The 25016-nt window shown below is 42.2% G+C and overlaps 1 protein-coding gene across 1 annotated transcript in view; it reads left to right on the top strand.

Annotated features, from left to right (window-relative positions):
• The first annotated feature begins 1038 nt into the window (after nucleotides 1-1038).
• The window catches only part of rasa3 (RAS p21 protein activator 3), a 38598-nt gene continuing 14620 nt past the window's right edge, over nucleotides 1039-25016 (top strand). Inside the window, exons 1-5 of the mRNA XM_068311764.1 lie at nucleotides 1039-1273; nucleotides 18903-19020; nucleotides 20674-20777; nucleotides 22343-22437; nucleotides 24407-24483. Coding sequence (XP_068167865.1) covers nucleotides 1219-1273; nucleotides 18903-19020; nucleotides 20674-20777; nucleotides 22343-22437; nucleotides 24407-24483 — 449 coding nt within the window. The 5' untranslated portion in view covers nucleotides 1039-1218. The remainder of the gene's footprint in view (nucleotides 1274-18902; nucleotides 19021-20673; nucleotides 20778-22342; nucleotides 22438-24406; nucleotides 24484-25016) is intronic.

The following is a 25016-nucleotide window of genomic DNA, read 5'->3' on the forward strand; positions in this document are numbered from 1 at the left end:
TCCGAAACTTGCAGTGCTCTTCACTCTTTTAACAAATGTTTTTAATCTTTTCAGTGAAAATTTTTAATATCAGGAAATTTATTTATGGTGCTGGGTACAAGAAATCGAACCAAAGAAAATGGCAGCTTTCAAATTTCATCTCTGAAGACGCAAAACTTGCAATCTACGTGACCAGAAAGAGGAGAATTGAAAACCATACTGTTCAAGAAGCAGCTACTGTTTTTTGCTGTACCATCAGATGTCGCTTAAAACTAGAATTTGGTTTTTATAAAACGATAAAAGACCTAAATAACTTTAGGAACATCTGGTGTCACAAAAATGTCCTATGCACTTCAGTTGATGATCAACTCACTCTTGCAAATTACCTGATATAATGCACTGATTTTTAAATTGTATTTCTTTTTATTGGTTTTTAGTATTTTTAAAGCACTTCGGCACTTTCATCTAATGTAAAATTGTAAAATGTTTTGAGTGCGATTAAAGTGTTTTTGCAAAAATAAAAAAATCTTCTTCTAAGATTCCTGAAGAATACTGGATGTCTGGCTATACATCAAATTTAGTCCACTAGCAGTAGAAAAAGAGTGCTAGAGAGTTGAATCATTTTGAAGCGCTCAGTAAAAGATGCATATTGTTTTATCTTCTTCATGTTTCATTATTATTATTATTATTATTATTATTATTATTATTATTATTATTATTAATAATAATTGGTTAATTGGCTGTTCCAAATTGCCTGTAGTGTGTGAGTGTGTACCCGTGTGGCTCCGCGGTGCACTGGCGTCGTACCCGAAGTGGCCCCCACACGCCCTAAGCCAGCTGGGATAGGCTCCAGCTCCCCGCTACGACGGTCAAAGCGGAAGAAGATGAATAAAAATGAATGAATGAATGATTATTGTTATTATTATTGCTAGATAGGTACGAGCTACTTCATCTCCTCCCCTTCCTCCTCTACTTTGGCACGGATCACCCTCCATACATGTGGGCGGTGCTGTTTGGAGCCACGCCCCCGCTGGCGCCGCTGTTACCGCTGCCGCTGCGGAGACTGGAGCTGCGTCCGCTCGCCCGTTCACAGTGGTCTGGGCGAATCGTGAGCGTCTATCCAGAGAGCATAGATGTGCAAAACCCCTGGAATATCCGAGCGCTGGAGAATCCAGAACCGACCACCGTGGAGGACTGCCTCTATCTAGTCGTCAAAAGGAAGAGAGCCACGGGGAAAGCATGGCGGTAGAAGAGGAAGGTCTTCGGGTTTTCCAGAGCGTTAAAATAAAAATCGGTAAGAAGAAAAATCCCTACCCCCTCCCCAGTCTGAGCGCCTCAATGGACGGCTCCATGTTAACGGGCCGAGCAGGCAGGCAGTGCGCGCTGGATGGAGGACGGATCTGTCTTGTTCCTGCTGTTGTTGGCATTCAAATCACGTCATCCTCTCAGCGCAAAGCCAATAAGTCTATTACACTTTATTCCAGCATAGGATTGAAAATTTACGTGGAAGAGAATCGATAGGATTCCAAAACCTTTTGTGGGAATTGATGGGAATTTGGTAGCTGGCAATCAGAAACATGAGTTAGAGGCATGGAGACTTTATCTGAACGGGCTTTCACAGCTGCGTGGGGCCGGATGGCTCTTCTGGATGTCTCACATAACATAATTCAAACCTTTATTAGCTGTAGTCACCCATTCATGTTATTGCCCTCCACCCCCCCACCCCCAAACCGCTCCACGCTGAACTCTCTAGCTATTGATTGTTAGTCCAGATTTCTATATTTAGATATCTAACTGTCCTGGGGGGGGGGGGTACCCCGGCATATGTTGTGAATGGAGCCACGAGGAGGCTGAATGAAGAATTGAGTGAAGAGGAGCATTTTATGCAATCCAGAGATTAACATGCCTTCTGATTTCACTGATCCCATGCAAAACTAGTCATTAGATAATGGATAGTGTAATTAAGTCTGTTAAAGTAATGGGTTACAACTAAACATTTCTATGGGTTGGTGAACTGGATACCTATCACCCAATGACAGCTGGGATAGGGCGACCCTGAGCAGGATAAGCCATTACAGAAGAGTGGATGGGTGGATGCGAAAAAGAGTGGATGCTGGAAAAACTCCCCCTCAATATTGAGGGGAAGTTTTTCTTTTAATTATACACTTCAAATATACATATCCGAGGCCCCTTCCACACGAATGACGGATTTCTTTGAAAACGCAACTTTTTAAAAATGCATCGAAAACGATTCGTGTCCACACGACAGCGTTTTTTAAAAAAAATCTCCGTCCACACGTAAACGCACCAGTGCGTTTTCGAAGACGGCTATAAGCATGCCAAACCATGTGGTGGCAGTATTGAGTCAAATTTTATCCAATAGGAATCCTCCGTGTTTTGTTGTCACAACACACGGGCGTATAAATATGACGTCACAGCGGTTTTCGTCGCAGGCAAGACGTCAGCGTTTTTAGGCCGTCCACGCGACAACGCAGACCCAGCGTTTTTAAAAAAATCCACCTCTGCCAGTGTTTTAAAAAAGTTGCGTTTTCGTTCCGGATATCTGCGTTGTCGTGTGGACGGAAGGCGTTAACGCAACAAAAAAGTTGCGTTTTTAAAAAATCCGTAATCGTGTGGATGGGGCCTGAGTGAAAGGACTCGGTTATTTTGTCAACTGAGTAGAGGACAACGCAATAGTAATAATGTTTGCTTTGAAGGAAGAACTTTGAAATGCAGCCATCTGACCTGTTTGGTAACATAGCTTTTCCATTAACATTAGAACATTAGTTCAATTAATGACTTCCTCATTGTCTTGACTTTCTTCTTGGGTTTTCTCCACATGTGGAACCCAATCCACTCCAGTTGAGCCACTCATTTTGCAGGACAGAAGGGAATGAGCACCGTGACAGGCTGTGGTGTTGTGTGATGATGCCAGCTAGCATGAGTGCATAAGTAATCCTTTGCCCCTCCTCCCTTTTTTTGTAGATGATGTTTGGCCGTCATTTTTAAATGCCTTAACTGCGGATAAAATTGGCTGTTGCATCCTTGGGAGGTATCTGGATAGAGCTGACATGGGTTTATCAGATACTTTAGCCTCTAACTCTAGGGAGGGTTGTTGTATTTAGTTGCTAAAGACTTGTTTGATTGCTGCTGTTTTTTGATCAAATGCTCTGTCTTTGAAAACCAAATGACTGAAAGATGTCTTGCAATCTCATCTGTTTTTAGATTAGATTAGATTAGCTATATAACAAGAGGACACAAGCCAGTGTCTTATTGTGCCGGTCCCAAGCCCGGATAAACACAGAGGGTTGCGTCAGGAAGGGCATCTGGTGTAAAACTTTTGCCAAATCAAACACTCGAATCAAACCTATGACTTCCATACTGGATCGGTCGAGGCCCGGGTTAACAACGACCGCCATCTGTGCGGTTGACCTACAGGGTGCCGGTGGAAATTGGACTTCTGTTCGTCGAAGAAAGAGAGGAGGAAAGTGTTTTCGTAGGAAGAGAGAAAAGAGGATCGCCAAGAGTATAGGACTGAGAGTAGGGACGATGAATGTTGGAACTATGACAGGAAAGGGTAGAGAATTGGTTGACATGATGCAGAGAAGCAAGGTAGTCATACTGTGTGTCCAGGAGACCAGGCAGAAAGGTAGCAAGGGTAGAAGTTTAGGAGCAGGGTTCAAGTTGTTCTATCATGGTGTAGATGGGAAGAGAAATGGAGTAGGAGTTTTCTTGAAGGAGGAGTTTGTTAGGATTGTCCTGGAGGTAAAAAGAGTGTCAGATAGAGTGATGAGTCTGAAGCTAGCAATCGAAGGTGTGATGTTCAATGTTGTTAGTGGCTATGCTCCACAGGTAGGATGTGAGCTGGAGGAGGAGAAATTCTGGTTGGACTTTGATGAAATAATGCAGAGCATACAGAGAAGTGAGAGAGTTGTCATTGGAGCAGACTTCAATGGACATGTTGGTGCAGGAAACAGAGGTGATGAGGAGGTGATGGGTGGGTTTGGTATCCAGGAGAGGAACGCAGAAGACTCTGGTCGTGAGGAAGATGAAGAGGGCAAAGGCAGAGCAGAAGACGAAATGGTGGAAGCTGAAAAAGGAAGAGTGTTGCATGACTTTTAGGAAGGAGTTAAGACAGGCTCTGGGTGGTCAGGAGGTGGTCACAGATGACTGGACAACTACAGCTAATGTGATCAGGGAGACAGGTAGGAGAGTACTTGGTGTGTCATCTGGAAGGAAAGTAGATAAGGAGACTTGGTGGTGGAATGAGGAGGTACAGGAGTGTATACAGAGAAAGAGGTTAGCTAAGAGGAAGTGGGACACTGAAAGGAATGAGGAGAGTAGACAGGAGTACAGGGAGATGCAGCGTAAGGTGAAGGTAGAGGTAGCAAAGGCCAAACAAGACGCTTATGATGACTTCTATGCTAGGTTGGACAGTAAGGAGGGAGAGACTGATCTATACAGGTTGGCAAGACAGAGAGACAGAGATGGGAAGGACATGCAGCAGGTTAGGGTGATTAAGGATAGGGATGGACGGAATGGATGGATGGATGGATGGAAGTCTATTGACAGGTGCCAGTAGTGTGATGGGAAGATGGAAAGAGTACTTTGAAGAGTTGATGAACGTGGAAAATGAGAGAGAACAAAGACTAGAAGAGGTGACTGTTGTGGACCAGGATGTAGCAAAGATTTGTCAGGATGAAGTGAGGAGGGCATTGAAGAGGATGAAGAGTGGAAAGGCAGTCGGTCCTGATGATATACCTGTAGAGGTTTGGAAGTGTCTAGGAGAGGTGGCAGTAGAGTTTCTGACTGGGTTGTTCAACAGGATCTTAGATAGTGAGAAGATGCCTGAGGAATGGAGGAGAAGTGTGCTGGTGCCCATTTTTAAGAACAAGGGAGATGTGCAGAGTTGTGGCAACTACAGAGGAATAAAGCTGATGAGCCATACAATGAATTTATGGGAGAGAATAGTGGAAGCTAGACTAAGGTTAGAAGTGAGCATTTGTGAGCAGCAGAATGGTTTCATGCCAAAAAAAGAGTACTACAGATGCAGGATTTTCTTTGAGGATGTTGATAGAGAAGTACAGAGAAGGCCATAGGGAGCTGCATTGTGTTTTTGTAGATCTGGAGAGAGCTTATGATAGGGTGCCCAGAGAGGAACTGTGGTATTGTATGAGGAAGTCTGGAGGGGCACAGAAGTATGTTAGAGTGGTGCAGGACATGTATGAGGACTGTAAGACAGTGGTGAGGTGTGCTGTAGGTGTGACAGAGGAGTTCAAGGTGGAGGTGGGACTGCATCAGGGATCAGCTCTGAGCCCCTTCTTGTTCGCTATGGTGATGGACAGGCTGATAGACGAGGTTAGACAGGAATCTCCATGGACTATGATGTTTGCAGATGACATTGTGATCTGCAGTGAGAGCAGGGAACAGGTGGAGGAGAAGCTAGAGAGGTGGAGGTTTGTCCTGGAAAGGAGAGGAATGAAGGTTAGCCGCAGTAAGATAGAGTACATGTGTGTGAATGAGAGGGACCCAAGTGGAAGAGTGAGGTTACAGGGAGAAGAAATCAAGAAGGTGGAGGATTTTAAGTACTTAGGGTCAACAGTCCAGAGCAATGGAGAGTGTGGAAAAGAGGTGAAGAAGCGTGTACAGGCAGGATGGAATGGGTGGAGGAAAGTGTCAGGTGTGATGGAAGAGTTTCAGCTAAAATTAAAGGAAAGGTGTACAAAACTGTGGTGAGACCAGCGATGTTGTTTGGTCTAGAGACAGTGTCACTCAGGAAAAGACAGGAGGCAGAGCTGGAGGTAGCAGAGATGAAGATGCTGAGGTTCCCTTTGGGAGTGACCAGGAAGGATAGGATCAGAAGTGAGTACATCAGAGGGACAGCACATTTTAGAGGTTTTGGAGATGAAGTCAGAGAGGCCAGACTGAGATGGTTTGTACATGTCCAGAGGAGAGAGAGTGAATATATTGGTAGAAGGATGCTGAGTTTTGAACTGCCAGGCAGGAAGCCTAGAGGAAGACCAAAGAGGAGGTTTATGGACGTAGTGAAAGAGGACATGGAGGTAGTTGGTGTGAGAGAAGAGGATGCAGAAGACAGGGTTAGACGGAGGCAGTTGATTTGCTGTGGCGACCCCTGAAGGGAAAAACCAAAAGGAAAAGAAGAAGAAGATTAGATAAGCTATACTTTAATGATCACCAAACTGGGAAATTCCTGTCTTTCCTAGAGCGTGGCTCAGAATGACAATAGTGGAATGCTCCATGGGGTCGAGGTAGAATTCCTGTCTGGGTTTTGCTTAAATTAAATGTAGTCATACAAAACTTATAACAAGAATCAATGCAGTCAGAGACTGCAACACCCCTGAATTCAAAATTTTATCATGACCTACTTGCATAGGTCAAAGATCAAACCTAGTGCTCTGACCTACTGTCACAGATCAAAGCACCAGCTTTGATCTATGGTCTTACTCACACTGGCCTTTTCCCTCGATTTTCTATCTTGTCCAGTTCCTGAGTGTGCAAAAGTTAAAATTTGATCTTGACCTAGTTTTCTCAAGGTCAAGGTCATCATCTCATTTTCATCCCCTTTGCCGCCCGAGTAATGTGTTTTTTGTTTCGTCTTTCTATCTGCAACGGTTGTGAAGATATTTGGTGGAATAACGTGCGGATGGACTGACTAACAGATAAACACACAAACGCTGACAATTACAATACATCACTGCTTTGAAGCGGGACGTAAAAAGTAAATGGATGGAGTTGAAAGGGGTTCATGAGTTAAATGAAGAATTATCACAAACAGTAAAAATTACAAAAAGTACCCTGTGACGTTTAAAGACTACAGTATTAACAGAACAGAATGACTGCGTTTGCATTTAGTGTTCAAGTAAGCAATTTCCTGCTGTAGTTGGCCAAGTAGATCATTTTATAAACTTGTTTTAGATGCAAATTTATATTTTGTACAATAACCTGCAGAGTTGCAAAGATTGTTCAATTTCACAACTCTGTATTTGAATTGATGAATCATTTATATAATTGTTCAGCCTTTTATTCAGATTTTTTTAAGATCAGTTTTTATTATTATTTTAATTTTTAGAACATCTGAGAGATTGTGATGGAAAGAGCTGCACTTTGATGTGTGACATATGAACAGGGAAATACTGTACATTATTATTACAAATAGAACATTTTTGCATTTTTTCTTTGATTTCCACTTCAGAATGGTCCTTGAGAAAATGCATCTTCCTTTGCTCCTCCAATGGCATCAAGGCATCAAGAGTCCAGGAAACAACTCGACAGTTGTTATCAGGATGTTGTTATTTACTGTTTACTGACCACGAAGAAGCTTTATATTGTTGTCTCTTCCGTGCCAGGACTCCTTAGTTTCCTGGTTTCTCTTGTAATGCCATACAGTGATGACAGCGGTCTGTCTTGTTACCTAGCAGCAGTCATGCTCTGCGTCGGTTCAGTTCTCTTGGAGCTCCTCTTCCTGTAATATCCATGTCACCCTTGCATCACATTGTTTTCCTCAGAGTCTTGTCCTTTGGCATGAGTCTGCGGTTGGCTGATGACTCAGAGTTGAAAATCAGCCACATATTTGTAGAAGAGAGTGGGCTTATTATTTTTATGGTGATGACTCTGCTCGGTTTCCTGGAGGAACACATGAATTTTAGAAACCAAACAGGGCTACTGCATCTGAGTCCATACTGTCTGGGGAACACAGGAAACAGGAAACTACCCCCAATTCACTTCCTGATTGGCTGGAATAGACTACAAAAGAATTGTGTTTTTTCCTGCATGGCAACAAGTTAATGCAAAGCAGATGTAGCGAGACACAGGGAGAGGGACAGGAGGGGTGTCTCCCATACAGGAGCAGGCTGTGCTTCATCTGTCAGCGACTGTGTCTCCGTCGGAGCGATGGGAATTCTCAGTGCCACAGCTGGAGTTGAGACCGTGCTCTAATTAACAACAAAATGTGGGCATTCGACAGCTCTGTCACCGCTAGAAATGCTTTGACCAAGTCAGACAGATTTGGAAAGCTGCAAAATACATCAGCTGGCGTCTTGGTGCAAAGTACTATACACATCTTTAAAGAAATGTGTAAAAATAATTGACTTTCAACTTGAACCCATCTGCCAGGCGTTTGGGTACGACCAAGTCACTACAAGCTGCTTAACCTTCCTTGAACACATAAATATCAAAGGCTTTTTTGATATTGATGGAGCAATGTTTTTACGACTCTGTCACTGTTTCACATGTGTCAAACAGGGTGAACACATCCTTTTGAAATCCTGGCGTTTTCTCATTGTTCCATTTATTGACGGGCACTGGAATGAACACCCCAAGAAACATACCAAACAGGCAGAAATATTCTCAACTACATGTAGATGGAACTCAGGGAGTGTAAATGCAGTTCTATTAGATCTCGAAGTTTGCCTCGCGTCTTAGACCCCGTTCAGACTGCAGGCATATCAGATTTCCTTCTATGTCTGATTTTTAGGGGTGACTGTTCACACTGTTTTTAGCAAGTGTCCCAAATGCGATCTTGCTCTGTTCAGACTGGGCCACATTATTAGCCGATCTGACAGGTTGCCGTAGTAATGATGTCGGGGTGGAGTCGTCGTTCAGTGCGCGTAATGACATCACGGTCTGCCATATCCGATCGGAGTGTTTGGAACTCTTCAGACTGCAGACGCCTCTGTCCCTATCCGACACTAAACTACCTCCCAAATGTGGTTTCAATCCGTCCCCCAAAAATCAAATGTCAAATGGTATGGGATTGTTCAGACTACAAACGAGATATGTGACATCGGTCTGAATGGGTTAAAAATCAGATGTAGGCGACTAGTCTGAACAAAGCCTTATTGCTTTTTGTAAACTCACCTCAATCTCCCTGTGGTACACCATTGTCTTCTAAACAAATTCTGATCAAATGAGCTCCTCAGGAGTACCTGTCATTCTTTGTGTAGAGCTAAAGGAGCAGCACATGCATATTATTCACTAAGAAACACCAGTAAGTCTCCTGAGGGATCCATATTGTGGAGCTCCTACAGTTTCTGACAATACACAGTTGTTCAGACTGAATGGGCATGTGTGCTAAAGAATCCACATGACCTCTGCACTATCTCCCTCTCCCTTTGATGGGATGTTCCATTCTTAAGAACATGAAGTCTTTTGAGTCTTTTTTGACTTGTCTTGTTCGAGTCCTTCAATCCGCCCGGCATTCTGTATAAACCCAATAGCAGCTTTTTATTGACTGATTAGACCCTTGCCGTGTCGTCGATGCAGGTGATATTTCCAAGGAGTGGCTGGGCTTGCGCTAGACATTCGCCACTTCGCCATAGGCGAAGTAAATTTCAGATTGGCTACAAGGTTTTTAGACTGTGTAGCCACAGTGGCGTTCTATTTTTACGGAAAAAAAGCTAAAACTTTCAAGTTTTTTGCTCGCTAGCACCGCTAATTCCGCTAGCGCCACTATTTCTGCTAGCGCCGCTCGCTAGCACCGCAATTTCCGCCGGCGCCGCTATTTCCGCATGCTGACGGAAATACCCGAAGTGACCCGAACGCTCCCGATCATTAAATATGCACTCGGGTCATAACCTGCTCTCATCCAATGAAAAACAAAGATTCTTTTTTTACAAGCTAAACCCGTGAATTGGTGTACGACAAGGCGAGGACGATCGATCTAAATAAATTAAGAATCCAGTGTTATACAGTAGAATTTGTGTAAAAATACTAATTAATCAGCAAATGGTGAATGCTGAGAGGGGGTAGGAGTGGTTACAGACCGATCAGAAGGTAAATGAAAGATATTATCAATACTTTTTTTTTGTCTTAGATTTTTGATCCCTATGACCGGCAGGAATAACCAGCGATGCATGTAAATGTGTATTCACCTCGCTTGCTATAATAGCAAGTAAAACTTACAAGTAAACATTGAGTAATACCAGGAATCAAATTTATTAAAGTCAAAGTGTCCAAGTCAAAGTTAAAATGTCTTCTAGTCTAAGTAAAACTTACAACTAAACATTGAGTAATATTTTTTGACTGTATCTTCACATAGTGAATGCAAATTTTCAATTGTTGAATCTCACATTCATACCTGCATAAAGTAGGATAGAAATAAAGATAATTAAGTTTGAACTATTGACTTTAGTGTATTTTTGTAGGTAAACTGAACAGAAGATTTTGCCCTCAGAATGCACCAGAATGCAGGAAAACAACCCCACTTTCTAAAAGATTTCCCAGGGGAGGCCCCCCAGACCCCCCTGTGGGGGGCTTTCCCCCCACACACACTCCACAACAGGTGTGGGTTTACACCACCCAACAATTGAAAACTTGCATTCACTATGCAAAGATACAATCATACAAAATATTACTCAATGTTTACTTGTAAGTTTTACTTGCTATTATAGCAAGGCGCTGTCTTGGACACAGAATGTGGCTTTTTGTGGCTTAGTCAATTTGTTTACACTGAGCCACAGTGGCTTAGTCATACTAGCTCCTAGTGCAAGCCCAGAGAGGTTATTATTTTGGCCTGACGGTAGATCTCTGTAGAACGTGGCGCCCTGGCATCAACTCTCACCATTAACAAGTCAACCTGCGCTGCTTAGACTGAGTCATTCTGAACTGGTTGGCAGCATTTTAACAGAACAAGTGTAGTTTAGGATGCATTAGACATGCAGAGTGGACCACATTTGATGACCAACTGAGATAGCAGATTGCTTAGAGAAAGTTAACCATTGGAGGTGTCGGAATAAGGAGTGGGCGGCTGAGTTCAGGCGGTACAGATGAGGCGACGCTGCCTGCCTGAGTCCGGGAAGAGAAAATTGATTTCTAGCAGCGGAGGACCCCGGTCCTTCTTTTGACAGCTAGACGGGAGAGACTCCGAGCTTCCTCCTGTCCAGACAGAAGAGAAGACTTTGATTGATAGCGAGAGGAAATCATAGAGAAATGTTCTGTCAGTTTGAAGGACTCTTTTTTGTTTGTTTTTGGTGAAGCTTTCAGGTCCCATTGAGGTTGTTAAAAAAAATTACAAGCTTCATTTAAGGTTATGTTTATGTTATAGCCATTAGGAAGTTTGTACCAGGAGGCTGGCTCTCTGGGAAGTAGTTTGCTGTAAACATGCATATAATCTGCCCACCATGGGGATACGTTAGGAACAGGGAGGAAGTATCGCCATAGGCCCAGCATGCAGGGTCAGAACGAGTAAATAAAAAGCCGGAGCGCCGCTCCTTCAGGGTGTCCTTCAGATGCCACATGGGAGAAGTCAGCTCAGGCCCTCCCTAAGATGACCTCTACCTTCTCACAATGACATAGCATGAAACCGTTCACCGTACCGGGGGACAACAGAGCAACGGCATCAAGGAGATATCTTGAGTCTGTCGACGCATCACAGCTGGGACGTGAAAAAGAATGGAACAGAAAGTCATTTTTAACCTCTGCAACAAATTGGCTCCAAATAAATCTGATAAATCTGCATTTCCAGCCCTCCTCTGACAACAACAACAATGTCAGCCTGCCACCCGGCTCACGCGCCCTTTCCTGTGCCTACAAAAGATACCATATCTTCTCAACGTTGTATGCCAAGTCTGTGTGTGTGTGTGTGTGTGTGTGTGTGTGTGTGTGTGTGTGTGTGTGTGTGTGTAGGCATTAGTTATCTTCATTTTACATGTTGGAAGAAAAGGAAGAATAAAGAAAACAACTCAGACAATTTGTTAATGAGTAATGACTCCGGTGGGGAGAGTTCAAGTTAAGCTGTGTCTTCTTGAATGCTCCACTGTGGTACCACACTGGTTTGAAAGGTTAGATTAGCATCCTAAATCAATAAACCAGATTGGTGGCAGGACTGTACTTCAAGGTTTCTCCTCTTCTACGATATTTGAGGATTAATGTCTCCTGTAGGAGATTTAAAAAAAAACAACCCTCATTAATACTATACGTACAATCATAGTGTTTAGATGATTACTCTGTCAGGAGGGGGAGCCATACATTTGGCATTGTACGTTTTGTTAAAGAAAAAAATTAAACCATTTATTTAATTGAAGGATAATATTCCACATTACCATTTGTTTGAAGTTCTGAATATGATATAGTCCCCATGATGTAACTCCACCCCTTTGTGGCCTTTTGCATTGGTGCATCTTTGTTTTGCTCAATTTTTCCATTCAGTTTAACAGATCTGTTTGAACATTAGCCCCACGCAGAGACTTAAGTTTGATCAGTAACTCAATCCTGGTTTATTACTGAGACTGCGGTAAACAGCACAGCCAGACTTTAACTGCTAATTCCCTTTTTTTCCGCACCGTTTCACCTGACGCTGCTCCAGTAACTGTTGTGGTTGCGAGAAAATTTAACCTTAGAACAATTGAGTTGGCTTCTGTGTGGTTTGAATTATTATGGGGGACAATTTGGGACAAGAAGTGTCATCATCATTTGATGGATCACGGTGTCCGAGGAACAAAATTTTAATTCTCTGATTTGGGGCCAAACTTGTGGCCAGTTCGACTGAAACACACAAACACACACTCATACACACACACACACACACACACACACACACACACACACACACACACACACACACACACACACACACACACACACACACACACACACACACACACACACACACACACACACACACACACACACAAACAAACAAAAATACATGTTGTGTGACTTTTAATGAAAGGAAAAATGTCTTAATTATATGATCTTTCTGCAGTATAATGTTTTGTTTTCAAGTACTGTAACCACACATGATTAGAAGCACGCTTCTCAAAGCAAGTCAAATCAGCATGAATTACCTACTCAAGCCCCCCCACCCCCCCAGGGAAGAGATGCGTTAAGAAAGAAGTTATGTACGTGGTCCCTGTACGCTGCAATTCTTGTTAATCACATATCTGATGACTAAACTTCTATTTTTTATAAATATATCTCAGTAAAAAACAACTAACCGTAACCCCCTCCTCACTTTGTTTGTGGTGGGTCGTAATTAAAAGTCCCATCATAGCAAACTATAAGAAAATGTCATTTAAACAAAAACTAACTGGAACTAGGACAAATTCATCAACTTTTAGAGCGATGACATTTGGTCCCCTGCTGTCACCTCTAATCATCACCCGTAACTCCTAACCCAACCAGGACCCCAGAAATGATATTTGGCTGCATTAGATTTAGTTTCAAGTCCTCGTGAGGACAACTGGTCCCTAAAGGGTCAGCACTAATACCAGGGAATATTTGCATGCAGACACACAAACACACACACACGCACGCACGCACGCACACACACACACACACACACACACACACACACACACACACACACACACACACACACACACACACAAGGTTTACTGGGTTTAACGCTGCTTTAAAACTACATCTTGGATCCAGTTGAAATTCCTTTCTCCTCATCTCATTTCCTGCTGTAGCTTTCTCCAGCGCTAACCACTCTCCAGTTTTCTATCTGATTGACCTCTCTCTCGTTCTCTCTCTCTCTCTGTCTCTCTTTCCCTCTTTCTCCCTCTCTGTTTCTCTCCCTCCTTCAACAGTCTTCCTTTTCTCTCACTCTCGATTGAGTGCACACTGGGTGTATTTTTTTTCAGTAACCTCCTCCTCTCTCCTTAAACCCTGTGTTTCCCAGGCTCGCCAGTGTAGCACGCATCCACTGAAAGTGTTCACGCTTGTGTATCCTCCAATGTGTTCATGTCAGACAAGATTAAAATAATGAAAACTTATGCTCGTATGTGGCTGGCAAAAAAGAGTCAACAGAGGAGAAAGAGGAACCAAACCACACATTCACCAGCAATTTCTTTCATCATCTTTCACCTTTTCTCCTCTTTCCTCTGTAGCTGACATCATTACTGCTCCTGCTTTGTGGGTAGATCACACAGCAATTGCACACATGTGCCCAAAGTGCTTCTTTGTGTCGCTCATATACCGGTGTGATATATTCTCCAAGGGCTTCTTCCTGGTGAAAAGAGCAAGTCCTTTGACACCCCCTGACTCCCCCATCAGCCATTGCTGATGAGCCAGATGGGTTTTAACTAGGGTCGTTGAAATGTGAATAGCACTGACCACACCCCACAGGGTTAATCAGCTTGGAAAAGACCAGCCACCTTCAGAACTGAAGAAGCCTCTTGGATGAGAGGCGAAACGTTTTCAAAAACGTCCTTAAACTACAGTGAATTGATTTAAACGGCTTTGGATGTCTTAAGAAAAGACCACGCACCTCTCTGCAGGAAGTAGAAGAGGGAGAGATGTAGAAAGAGGAAGAAACATGAAATCAGGTTAAAGCTGGCTTTGAAAAATGAAAGTGAAGAAGCAAGACAAGTTTTACATAAATGGAAAGCAAAAATGAGATGAAAGAATAGACACAGAGGTTTTATAGTTCAGTCATTCATCTAAAGTTGCTCTAGAGGGTTATCCTTTCTTTAGGATGGACTCTGCATTAATACATATGTGAAAAACTAACACTTTAAAGCATACAAAGACTCAAAAGCAGTCATCGCTTATCAACTCATCTAGAAGACAACAGTCCGACACTTCCTGGTCCCTGAAATAGGAAGCTCCACGTTGTGGCCCTGATATCCATCACTGGTCTTGTGGCTGGGCTGATGCTGCTGAAGAGACGCTGCTGCTGGTTTTTCTGTCATCAGCTAGATATTAGCCAGATGTGTCATCAGATTACTTGGTTATAAAAAAAAGATTGTTAGTAGTTGCAGTCAGCGTTAGCTTTAACTGTTTTGTAATGCTGATGGAGATAGCAATGTTTACAGGAGATGCATTCAAGTGCTCACATGTTGTGTTGGCCAATAAAAGATTACCTTTTTTCCGCATTTAGTGGTGCGAGCAAATCCAATTTCAACAGAGCTATAGGCAGCAGGGTGGTGCAGTGGGTAGCGTCATTGCCCCGCATCAAAAAGGTTGCTGGTTCAATTCCTGTCTGTGCAGAGTTTGTATGATCACTCTATGTCTGTGTGAGTTCTGTCTATGTTCTCCGGCTTTCTCCCATCTCCAAAGACATTAGGCTTAAGGGAATAAATCACTGCAAATGTGCATGTGAGTGGTTATCTGTCTGGCTGTGGCCCTGTGATGTGCTGACGACATTTCCGGGGTGTACCCAGCCTCTTGCCCATAGACAGAGATGCAGAAAAAAAAGATGAATGAATAGTGACAAATCCGTACAGATTTCTTTTCAAATCCCCCTGAACTGCATGTAGAGCTGGATGCTTGTTCAATCACATTGTCTCACCTTAACTTTTATTTTTATCTATTGTTTCCATGATTTCTTTCTTCTTTTTTTACTTATTTTAGCAGAGCCTTGGAGACAACATTTTTTATGGTGTTTCTCTGTCCACCTGTTTGCTGGATCTCACAGAAACTACATTAGGACATATAGGCATGAGGAAAAACCTATAAAACTTTATCTAGCAGAGCTAGATAAAGGAAATCATCTATTAAAATGAAAACACAGAAGACTGAGGTAGATGAGATGTTCACTCTGAGATACTACCTCTCAAGTCTTTGCAAGTTTATGTCTCATGTCATGTGGAATGACTGGAAACCTGGAAAAATTTGGAGGAGTGCTCTCGTCACTCTGAGATAGTTTAGAGAAAGGCCAGGCTACTATTTTGGACTGGAATTCAAAGGGAACTGTGCAAACATGTCCCTTCTGATAGATGTGTTCGGCTACAGGGTTGCTCTAAATTTGGAGATGAACTTTTGTGAAAGTTTTTTCACAATCTCACATTCAGTGTCATATTCACATTGTCACTTCTGGTTCTCAACAGGAGCGGATGTCTTTCTTCTGTCTCCTGTTGTTGCTATCTCTCTCACTCATGCTGACTCTCACTGATTCTCTGCAAAATGATAAGAGGAAGAGAAAAACCGGAGGATACTCTAGACCAGATGGTCTCTTCTATGACAGAGTTAAATAGTGAGTTAAAGAGCGACTTTGATAAGTTAAGGAGTGACTTTGACAAAAAGTTGGAAGAAAAGCTAAAAACGGTGCTACACGCCATGGAAAAATGAAGGATGAAATGAAGAAAATGCGGAAAGACATAGATGAAAAAGAACAAAGAATTGTTGTCTTAGAACAGGCACAACAAAGAATGGATGATTTGAACAAAGCATTTGTATAAATGATGTGATCATTACTGGCATCAAAATCAAGCTGAGGAATTAAATGTCTGAGTTTGTTGACTACATATTGTAATGAGAGAGATGTTGATTGATTTTGGGGGACGGGAATTTCACAAGCCTATTGGCTTCTACCCGTCAGCCCTTTTTTGTCGAATGTTGTTGTTGATTATGTACAGTAAATATGATGAAGTTGTGAAGTCTGTTATATTAACATGTCCGAATAAATAAATCAACTTAACTGAATAAAAAAGTTGCGGCAATCCCATGATGATTCAGTTTTCGAGAACGACCAAGGTGGTGCAATCCAATTAGGGGACCTCGTGGATTGTGAATGAGACCAGAGAGAAAACAGAGATTGGAGGGAATCCAGGAGGACTGGGAGAAGAAGGAAGATTTCTGGAGGGATATAAAACAAATGGGGGAGAATAAATGAGAAAGGCGATTTAATAACACTGGAAAGGGATAAACAGATTTACATCACTCTTTCTGCAGTGGAGTGTGTGTCATGTTTTAAAGTGCAGGTGTCTCTGTAAGTGGATTTTGTTATGGTGAATTGTTGTATAATGATCCACATATTGAGGGAATTAGGCCTTGAGAGAAGCAGTCCTAACGTGTTATGATATAAACCCTGCAGAGATCAATTCATCCTCTCCATTTATCTGGTATATTTGTCCTCTGTATCAGATTCTTGACCAAAGGTGAAGTCATGGGTTGCAGAATTAAATAAAGTATTTACTCATAGTTACCATATAGCATCGTTGAGAAAAAACAACACCGGGTTAAAGCATCTGTTTCGACAACCGTCTGAATTTGACAACCCAACATTCATGTCTTCCTCTCAAAGTGAACGACCAGCTGTGAGGACTTGAGAACGGAGTCAGACTTGGAACTTCTGTTCCTGGCTGGTCTTTGCATCGACAAAGTTATCGCTAACACCGGTGAGCTAGAGAAACAGCAACATGGCTGACTTTTAAAAAGAGGTTAAAGCAATATCAGGCATTGACTGCAATAATACAACCAATGTTGCAATCAACTGTATTGGATTTGGTCTTTTTATGGTTATTTATTGCCAATGATAAATATTTGTAATATAAATTGTATTAATTCAGTACCGGATTGTTGTCTAACCCGTTGACCTCATGCCAGCTAAAGAATTCCAACAGCGTGTAAATAAATCACAGGTTAGATGCAAACAGTGTAATTGCATGTTCCTAGCCCTACATGATTACTCACCTCCTCACCTCGCAGTGATGCCATACAATACGTCTTCCTTGTCTCAACAGCAAGTCTTCGTCCAAGTGTGAAACCACTTCTGTAACCAGATGCAGATCTTGAGAAATTCTGCTGAAAAACCTGAACAGCAGGACAGATGCAGTGTAGCGTTTCCCATCTTATATATTTGGATGTGATATTTTATTAAACTATTTTTTAAATAACCTCTTAAGGTATTTGTTGGTGAAAAATGATCAAAAAGTCTAAAATGCCTCCTGGTTTATGTGCAGGGATGATAGCTCAAGACATAAAGCATGAATAAAGCGTGTTATATTGTCTAAAATAATTATATTCCCGCCTCCATTTAAAGTGAAAATCCAATGAAGCAATTCAAACAAGAATCACACAGAGTCAGTGTTGCTTTATTTTATGTACTCAAAGTAAAAAAAAGATCAGAATCATTGAGAATTCAACATTTTCAGGACTGGACCACAGACACGTTCTCATTGTGAAGAGGTGTTGTTTCTAAAACAGAAATAACAGCGTTAGAATTGTAGAACTCAGCTTGTCGGCTAAATAGTGGCATCAGATTTCTATGAAGATAATGAAGCTTTTTTTTTTTTTTTGCCGCAAACAATAAAAATACTTGACTAACCCTTCTCGTCGACTGCAGACTCCTGTGGAGTCTTGTGGGTCCCCATGGCAAAGAGAAACACAATATGGAACAGAGCACTCACCAACGTGGAGCTACGGCTGCATACAGGAGGATATATCGCTCCTTAGGGGCTCTAGTGTTTGCGTTGTGTTTGTGTGTGTGTGTGTGTGTGTGTGTGTGTGTGTGTGTGTGTGTGTGTGTGTGTGTGTGTGTGTGTGTGTGTGTGTGTGTGTGTGTGTGTGTGTGTGTGTGTTATAGTGGGTGGTTGGACCACATTCTTGTGGAAGGGAGTGCTTTCTGTCACACATGCTTGATGAACAGATTGAGCTTCAACAAGATTCAGGAAATGTCCCACGCAGATTCTTTCATTCATAGATCTGACAATACTCTCACACACACACACACACACACACACACACACACACACACACACACACACACACACACACACACACACACACACACAGATAAGCAGTGATCCTGGCAGAGCTAAGCTCATTGTATGTGCTGTCACATTATACACTACTATAGCAGGAGCAGGTGTGAACTTACGTAATGATGTTTTTGTTTTCTAGGCGTGTGAGTTGTGAAAAGATTTCTTGCATATTTTGCGTGATTTTGTTTTCCGATCATAATCAGACAGTATTTTCCGTCGTGTTCATAAAATCCTGTTGTTGGTTCACAAGGTCGTTCTTGTTATTAATTAATACTATACTAATTGCTGTGTCTGAATCTATTTAATGAAAAATCAGGCTTGTTTGTGTTTGCGATTGAATTTGGCTTCACCGTTCTTTGAATAAGTAACCAGTTAAAGCAGATTGCATGAGTAAACAGAGTTTTTGCTTACAACAGTATTCTTAAATTACACCTGCTCATACCCTCCCTTTGTTTCTTCTTCCTTTTCTTTGTGCAGGAGAAGCAAAAAACATCCCTCCGTACCCAGGGCCAAACAGGATGAGGGATTGTTACTGCACTGTCAACCTGGACCAAGAGGAGGTCTTCAGGACCAAGATCATCGAGAAGTCGCTTTGGTACGTCGTGAGGAATTGTATATTTTCACTTTTTCTCCCAGAATTTTTTGCATTTTGACATTGACATTTACATAATGAACTGATTCTTGTCTGCATGGCATGTCTTATTGGTTGATGGAAAGCCAAACCTCCTCTTCACCTCCTCTTTGTCTTTATCAACCTGGTTGCTGTGAAACAACTTTTTTTTTCATGTATGCAGACCTCTTAGATAGAACATTCTGTGCATTTACCTAAAACAGAAAAACAGTTGTTGAGTGTTCTTTTTCGGCAGAACCCAAAATCCGACGGATGATAGGAGTCTGTAGGAGTAAAGGATGAGGAAGTGGGGGTTGGCGGCGGCATGGTGGTGTGCCGCCATGCTGCCGGTTCTGGGTCCAGATCTGCATGTGTGGAACTTTTGTTTGTGGAGTCAGCATTTTCACCTCCCACTGTCAGTTCGGATAGGCTCCAGCCACCCCCCACAAACTCAGAATCCTCAAGGAAATTAGATGGATGGAGGCTGAGGTGATGTAGCTGACTAAGGGAGGTGATGAAGTGTGGTGACTTCAGGGGTAAGTCGGCAGGTAGCCTGGCTGTAGGGGGATGGGCATGGAAACTGGCATCATCCAATCAGCACTCAGGACAGGATAGCAACGTCTGGAACTGAGAATCCAAGCAGGAGGGAGGCAACAGAACAGTCTGCTGATGAGTGGATCAGAAGGGAGGGGGGTTGATTCCCTGGAACTGATGACTCCATTGTTGGCAGGTGTGGAGAGATCACCAGGTACCAGTAGTGAGTTGGGCCCTCCTACCACGATACGCTCTAGACACAAGAGAGAAAGGGAGGAGCCCAGCGGGAACAAAGAAAACAAGGAACCACAAGGATTGAAACAAGGAGACACAGCTGGGGCCATTCAAGCATTTAAAATCGCCCCAAAAAAACAGTCTTTGTTTTTCAGATGCTTTGTAAAAAAAAAAAAAGAGTAGATTTTCAAGCCTCTGCCTGCCTCTCCATAGATCGCTGTGTCTCTTTCTGTGACCACAAAATAACAGAGGAAGTCATTATTTTTGTCAACCCGGCTCATAAGATTCTCATTGACATGATTTCCACGGTCAGCATTTAGGTAGAGGCTCTTGTCAGTGGATATATCTCCCCCCCGCTGGTGATGAACAGGTTGATTGTGGTAGGCAAACAAAGCTCCAAAGGTTAAATGGTGAGTTATAAATACAGTACATGCAGTCTTTGGAATGACATATTAGTTGGACTTTCTTGGTGAGTCTTTGGGGCTTCTCCAGGCTCGTCCAACTGGAGGTACACCCAGAACTGGCTTGAGGGGTTACGTATCTCAACAAGCCTGGGACACCTCAAGACCCTCCAGGAGGGGATTGGAAAGTGTTCTTGGGGGACCGAGACACTCAGAACAACCTGTTTAGTCTGTTGCCACCGGGATTTAACCCCAGATAAGCAGAACCTGTTTATTTTTTGATGGAAATAATTGTGATAGACAGTTGACTAATACAGATTCAGATTTGATCTGTAATTTGATTCAAGTAGATTTTATGTTTACATTTCCCCTCTCCACACACGTCCTTATCACCCAGCTGTCATTCTTTGATGAATATCAGATGAGAGGAGTCTCTACTCACAGTCCCTTTGTCTCCTCTCACCTCCAGTCCATTCTATGGGGAGGATTTCTACTGCGAGATCCCACGCAGCTTCAGACATCTCTCCTTCTACATCTTTGACAGGGATGTCTTCAGGAGGGACTCCAGCATTGGTGAGCAAACAGCTGCTGCATCTGCTGGAAACGCCAATCATCAAGTGTTATTTTTAAACACACACAATCTCGTAACACGACAAACAACCGGATGGGAAATTAATCATAGGTTTCTTGATTGGAAAAGAAAATTAAATCTCCTGTTACAAGATTGGCTTTGCGTTTAGGGCAGTCGAAGCCACATACCAAGTGGCTGCTATGTTATACATCCAGTGTCGTCATTACATGTTTTGTGTTGTGTATATGTTTTGTCTTTCTGAAAATTTTTTTAGCATAATTTAAAATTTCCTTGTAATTTCACATAATGAAAATGAATTATTGCTGTTTCCAAAAAAAAAAAAAAAATCAAATGAATTTTCCTTTGGGTACTGATTTGTCAAATTATTACAGCAACACCTGAATGCATGATAATTATACACACGTAACATCATCAGTCCCGGCCATGCTTCATTTCTTACGTTTTGATTGGTTGTTAGTGTTCATGAGTTTTTCCCTATGATCCATCTCTGATTGGCTAGAAGGCTTTGTGTCCACAGTAACTTGCTGAATCACAGTGGAGGTTTACTTCAGTTTAAATACAATTAATATTTGATTTTTTTTCTGTTGACTTAACTTGCTAGTTGTTGGATAACCAGCAACTGAAAGAGAAATGAGGACTTCTGTCATCGGTTGTACTTTAAATAAAAACCAACGACCACTTAGCTTAGCGTACCATAAAGACTGGATTTAGGGGGAAACACCCGACTAGTTTGGCTACATTTGAAGGTAAAATCATTTGCTGACTACTCAAAAGCTCATCAACCAGCTCTGGGCAGTTTGTTCAGTCTGTAAAATAAGGTGACGTAAAGTTTTGTGTTTTTAAAGTGTGCGTATCAAGATATTTCTTGTTAGATAGCAGTCATTTCATGGGGTGAATAAAACGATGATCCCAAACAAATGTATTATAAACTTTAAAGTCATTTGTCAGCTTCTTTTGGCCACCTATTTTCAGGCTGTAGCCTCATGTTAAACAGATATACAATATATAGAGTATTGATCATCCTTTAATTATCAGCAATAAAGCTGATCATTATATTTCACCAAATGCACAAGTCAGGTAGTATCTATAGTAGTAGTGTATTATCTACAGTTTTAGAAGAAAAAATGTTTGTGTTGCGGTGCTTAGATGTCGGATGTTTTCTCACCATGCTGCTGGGTGTGTCACAGTGTATAGCGGTTAGTTTAGGGGGTGTTTTTTGTGACCACAACCACAAACTGAAAAACATTTCTCAGTGTGGGGATTTGTAACTTCAACTTTGTCACTGTTTCTGTTTGTGGGTGTTAACAGAAGTTTCAGGTGCTGTAGTGTCGGTAGAAATGACATGTCCAGACCACTGAAATTGGCGTGTGTGTGTGTGTATTATTTTTGCATCTGGTGCATACATGCATGAAAAATGCAAAGAAATTTCATCTTGTGGATTGACAAAATGTAAGCAGACATGTGTGAGTGTTGTGGTTTGTAGGATTTCTAGGAGGCAGAAAGTGACTTCTGGTTTTTGAGTTCATCCGTCCTTCCATATGTGCAGGCAAGGTTGCAGTGCAGAAAGAGGACCTGCAGAAATATCACGGGAAAGACACCTGGTTTCAGCTGCAACCTGTCAGCGCTGACTCAGAGGTGCAGGTCAGTACGAAGAGAAAACAGACACACACACACACACACACACACACACACACACACACACACACACACACACACACACACACACACACACACACACACACACACACACTTTAATGCAATTGCACATTTCCCTGAAAATCGCACAGCACTTTCAAGAGATTTTTTTTTTCCCTCCACATATTTTTTCTAAAATCTCCAGCTGTTTTGTTTCTCACGTCCTCCTCAGTTACCATGTGACAGGATATTTTTCTCCCCCTAATTAATTCAGATTAAAACTTTCCGTAGCCCCAATTGCAGCGGGACAGCAGCTCCACGTGACAAAATGATCAGTTTGATTGTGATTTGTTGAAGGAATCCACACCAATCACCAGTGTGACATGTAAAAAAAACCTACTGGGATAAAGTAAAATAATATTTCTGTTATTAAAAACAAAATCCCAGAGCTACAGAATGGTGAATGTAACATCCATGCTTTACCCTGAAAAGTTAATTTAATGTTTAGGAAATTTGGCTTCCTTCGATAAAGGTATTACAAAAGCCTTTAATGTACTGTAAATACACTCACCTCAGTACATTTCAAACAACATTCCACTTTAAGTTAACCTTTATACACATTGTCTATGTGTTTGTGTGTGATGTACGGCAGAACCCAAACAAACATAGCATGTGTGCACCTGAAACACCTGAACTTGCAGGTCAAAGTCACCTGACTACATATAGACTGTAGATTCAGTTCAGCTCCGCAACAGCTCAGGTCATCATTGGCTGGTCAAGGAGTGAACTTTATTTATTGTCCTTGCCACATTGTCATGTGTCATAAGTCAGAGTTTTGCACATTCTGTCGCTGTTGCTTGGGAAGTCAGGGGTCAAAGGTCCTCCTTTTCTCGCGTTATTCACTTTACTGAAACTGAGAAACAAACGAGATGGCACTGATGACTAATCCAAACATAAGGAACGATTCAAATACTGCAATGTGTTGATCAGTGGGAAAAAGCAGATGTTTCTTGTTTGCTGTTGTTTGCGACAGTGCTGGAAGGTCCGCATTGCCAAGTTAATTCTTTTATAATGTACTCAGTCTGCAGTTAAATTGAGGTGTTACAACAAGTTCTAAATCCAGCTAAATACATATTTCACCTAACTTTCGGAGAAGAAAATGCTAAAGAATGAGAAGACCAATAAATTCTGAAATTGTACATTAATCATATCAGGGGTTGTTGCCCTACATGCTTTTTAAAATACATGTGCTTCATTTTCTTCTATTCTTCTCGCTCACCCACATGCATGGCTGCACACACGCAGACAAGAACACGCACACACCAAACTCACGCACACACACACACACATGGACAGACGCATAGTAAACAGTAACATCTGCAGACAGATGGGTGTGTGTTGCCCTGGAGCAAGGATCTGAAACAGAGACACATTCATCTGAGGAGCCGGGGAGAGGAAGGATGTGTGACAAAATGAGAGAAAAGAGAGAAAGTAAGAGAGATGGATCAAATGAAGTAGGAAGATAGAGTGTCTCTCTTCTCTCCTCAATAGAGGACACATTGTTTGGCCTGTGCGCCCATGTGTAGCTGCCTGTGTTTCTTCCCTCTGTGAGAAAGGAACGCCTGTGAGTTTGCATACTGATGCTGTTAATTAATGGAGCTTTACTAGACAGCTGCAGCGATGAACTGTCATTATGTCATTAATCCAATCACTTCAGAGGGAAATAACTTCAGCATGACATTCGAACCTCAGCTTTTCTCACACGGCGTCTGTGTTGGTGCACGTTTGACACTATTTTAAAAGTATTCTATGTTTTGTATGCGGATTTATTTATGGCAGCTGAGTCGGATTTACAACAAGTGTTACAACATGAAACAAGTGTTATCCACATGGTGTTAGGTGTTTATAGCAGCTTCAAAAATGTGTGCATTAAAAAAAAAAAAACCCACACACACATATGCTCTTTTTCCTGCAGGGAAAAGTTCACCTGGAGCTACGTCTGAGTGAAGTCATCACAGACAGCGGAGTCGTCAACCATAAACTAGCCACACGGTGAGACTGCCCAACCCTACATATGTACATGCACACACACACACGCACACACACACACACTGGAATTAATCTGCTGCTGAATCTGTGGAGGCCGAAAACGAGCGAAAACTGCTTCTTCCGTTTGTGTTGCTGTGTATTTAAAATGTGCTGGAACACACACGTGGCGTGAACATCAGTGTTTGCAGGGGATCAGTGATATGCAAATGGATTGACTCCTCAGTGTGTGTGTGTGTGTGTGTGTGTGTGTGTGTGTGTACGCATATATGCTTGTTTGCTTTCTGCTTGTTCTGATGATGAGCCGCTGTGGCTCCATTCCCAGAGAGCATTGTGGGTAAGTAGCTTAGAGCAGGAGGTCATCTAGTCACATTTCTCTAGGAAGAGCGTGTGTGTGTGTGTGTGTGTGTGTGTGTGTGTGTGTGTGTGTGTGTGTCAGCAGACCAAAACAGCCCATTGAAAGAATATACACACACCAGAATGCAGGCTCCCACATATTTTAACTTTTTATTTTAGAGTTGGAACTATTTTAATCAAAC

This window comes from Antennarius striatus, chromosome 1, assembly GCF_040054535.1.
Source record: "Antennarius striatus isolate MH-2024 chromosome 1, ASM4005453v1, whole genome shotgun sequence".
Lineage (NCBI taxonomy): Eukaryota > Metazoa > Chordata > Actinopteri > Lophiiformes > Antennariidae > Antennarius > Antennarius striatus.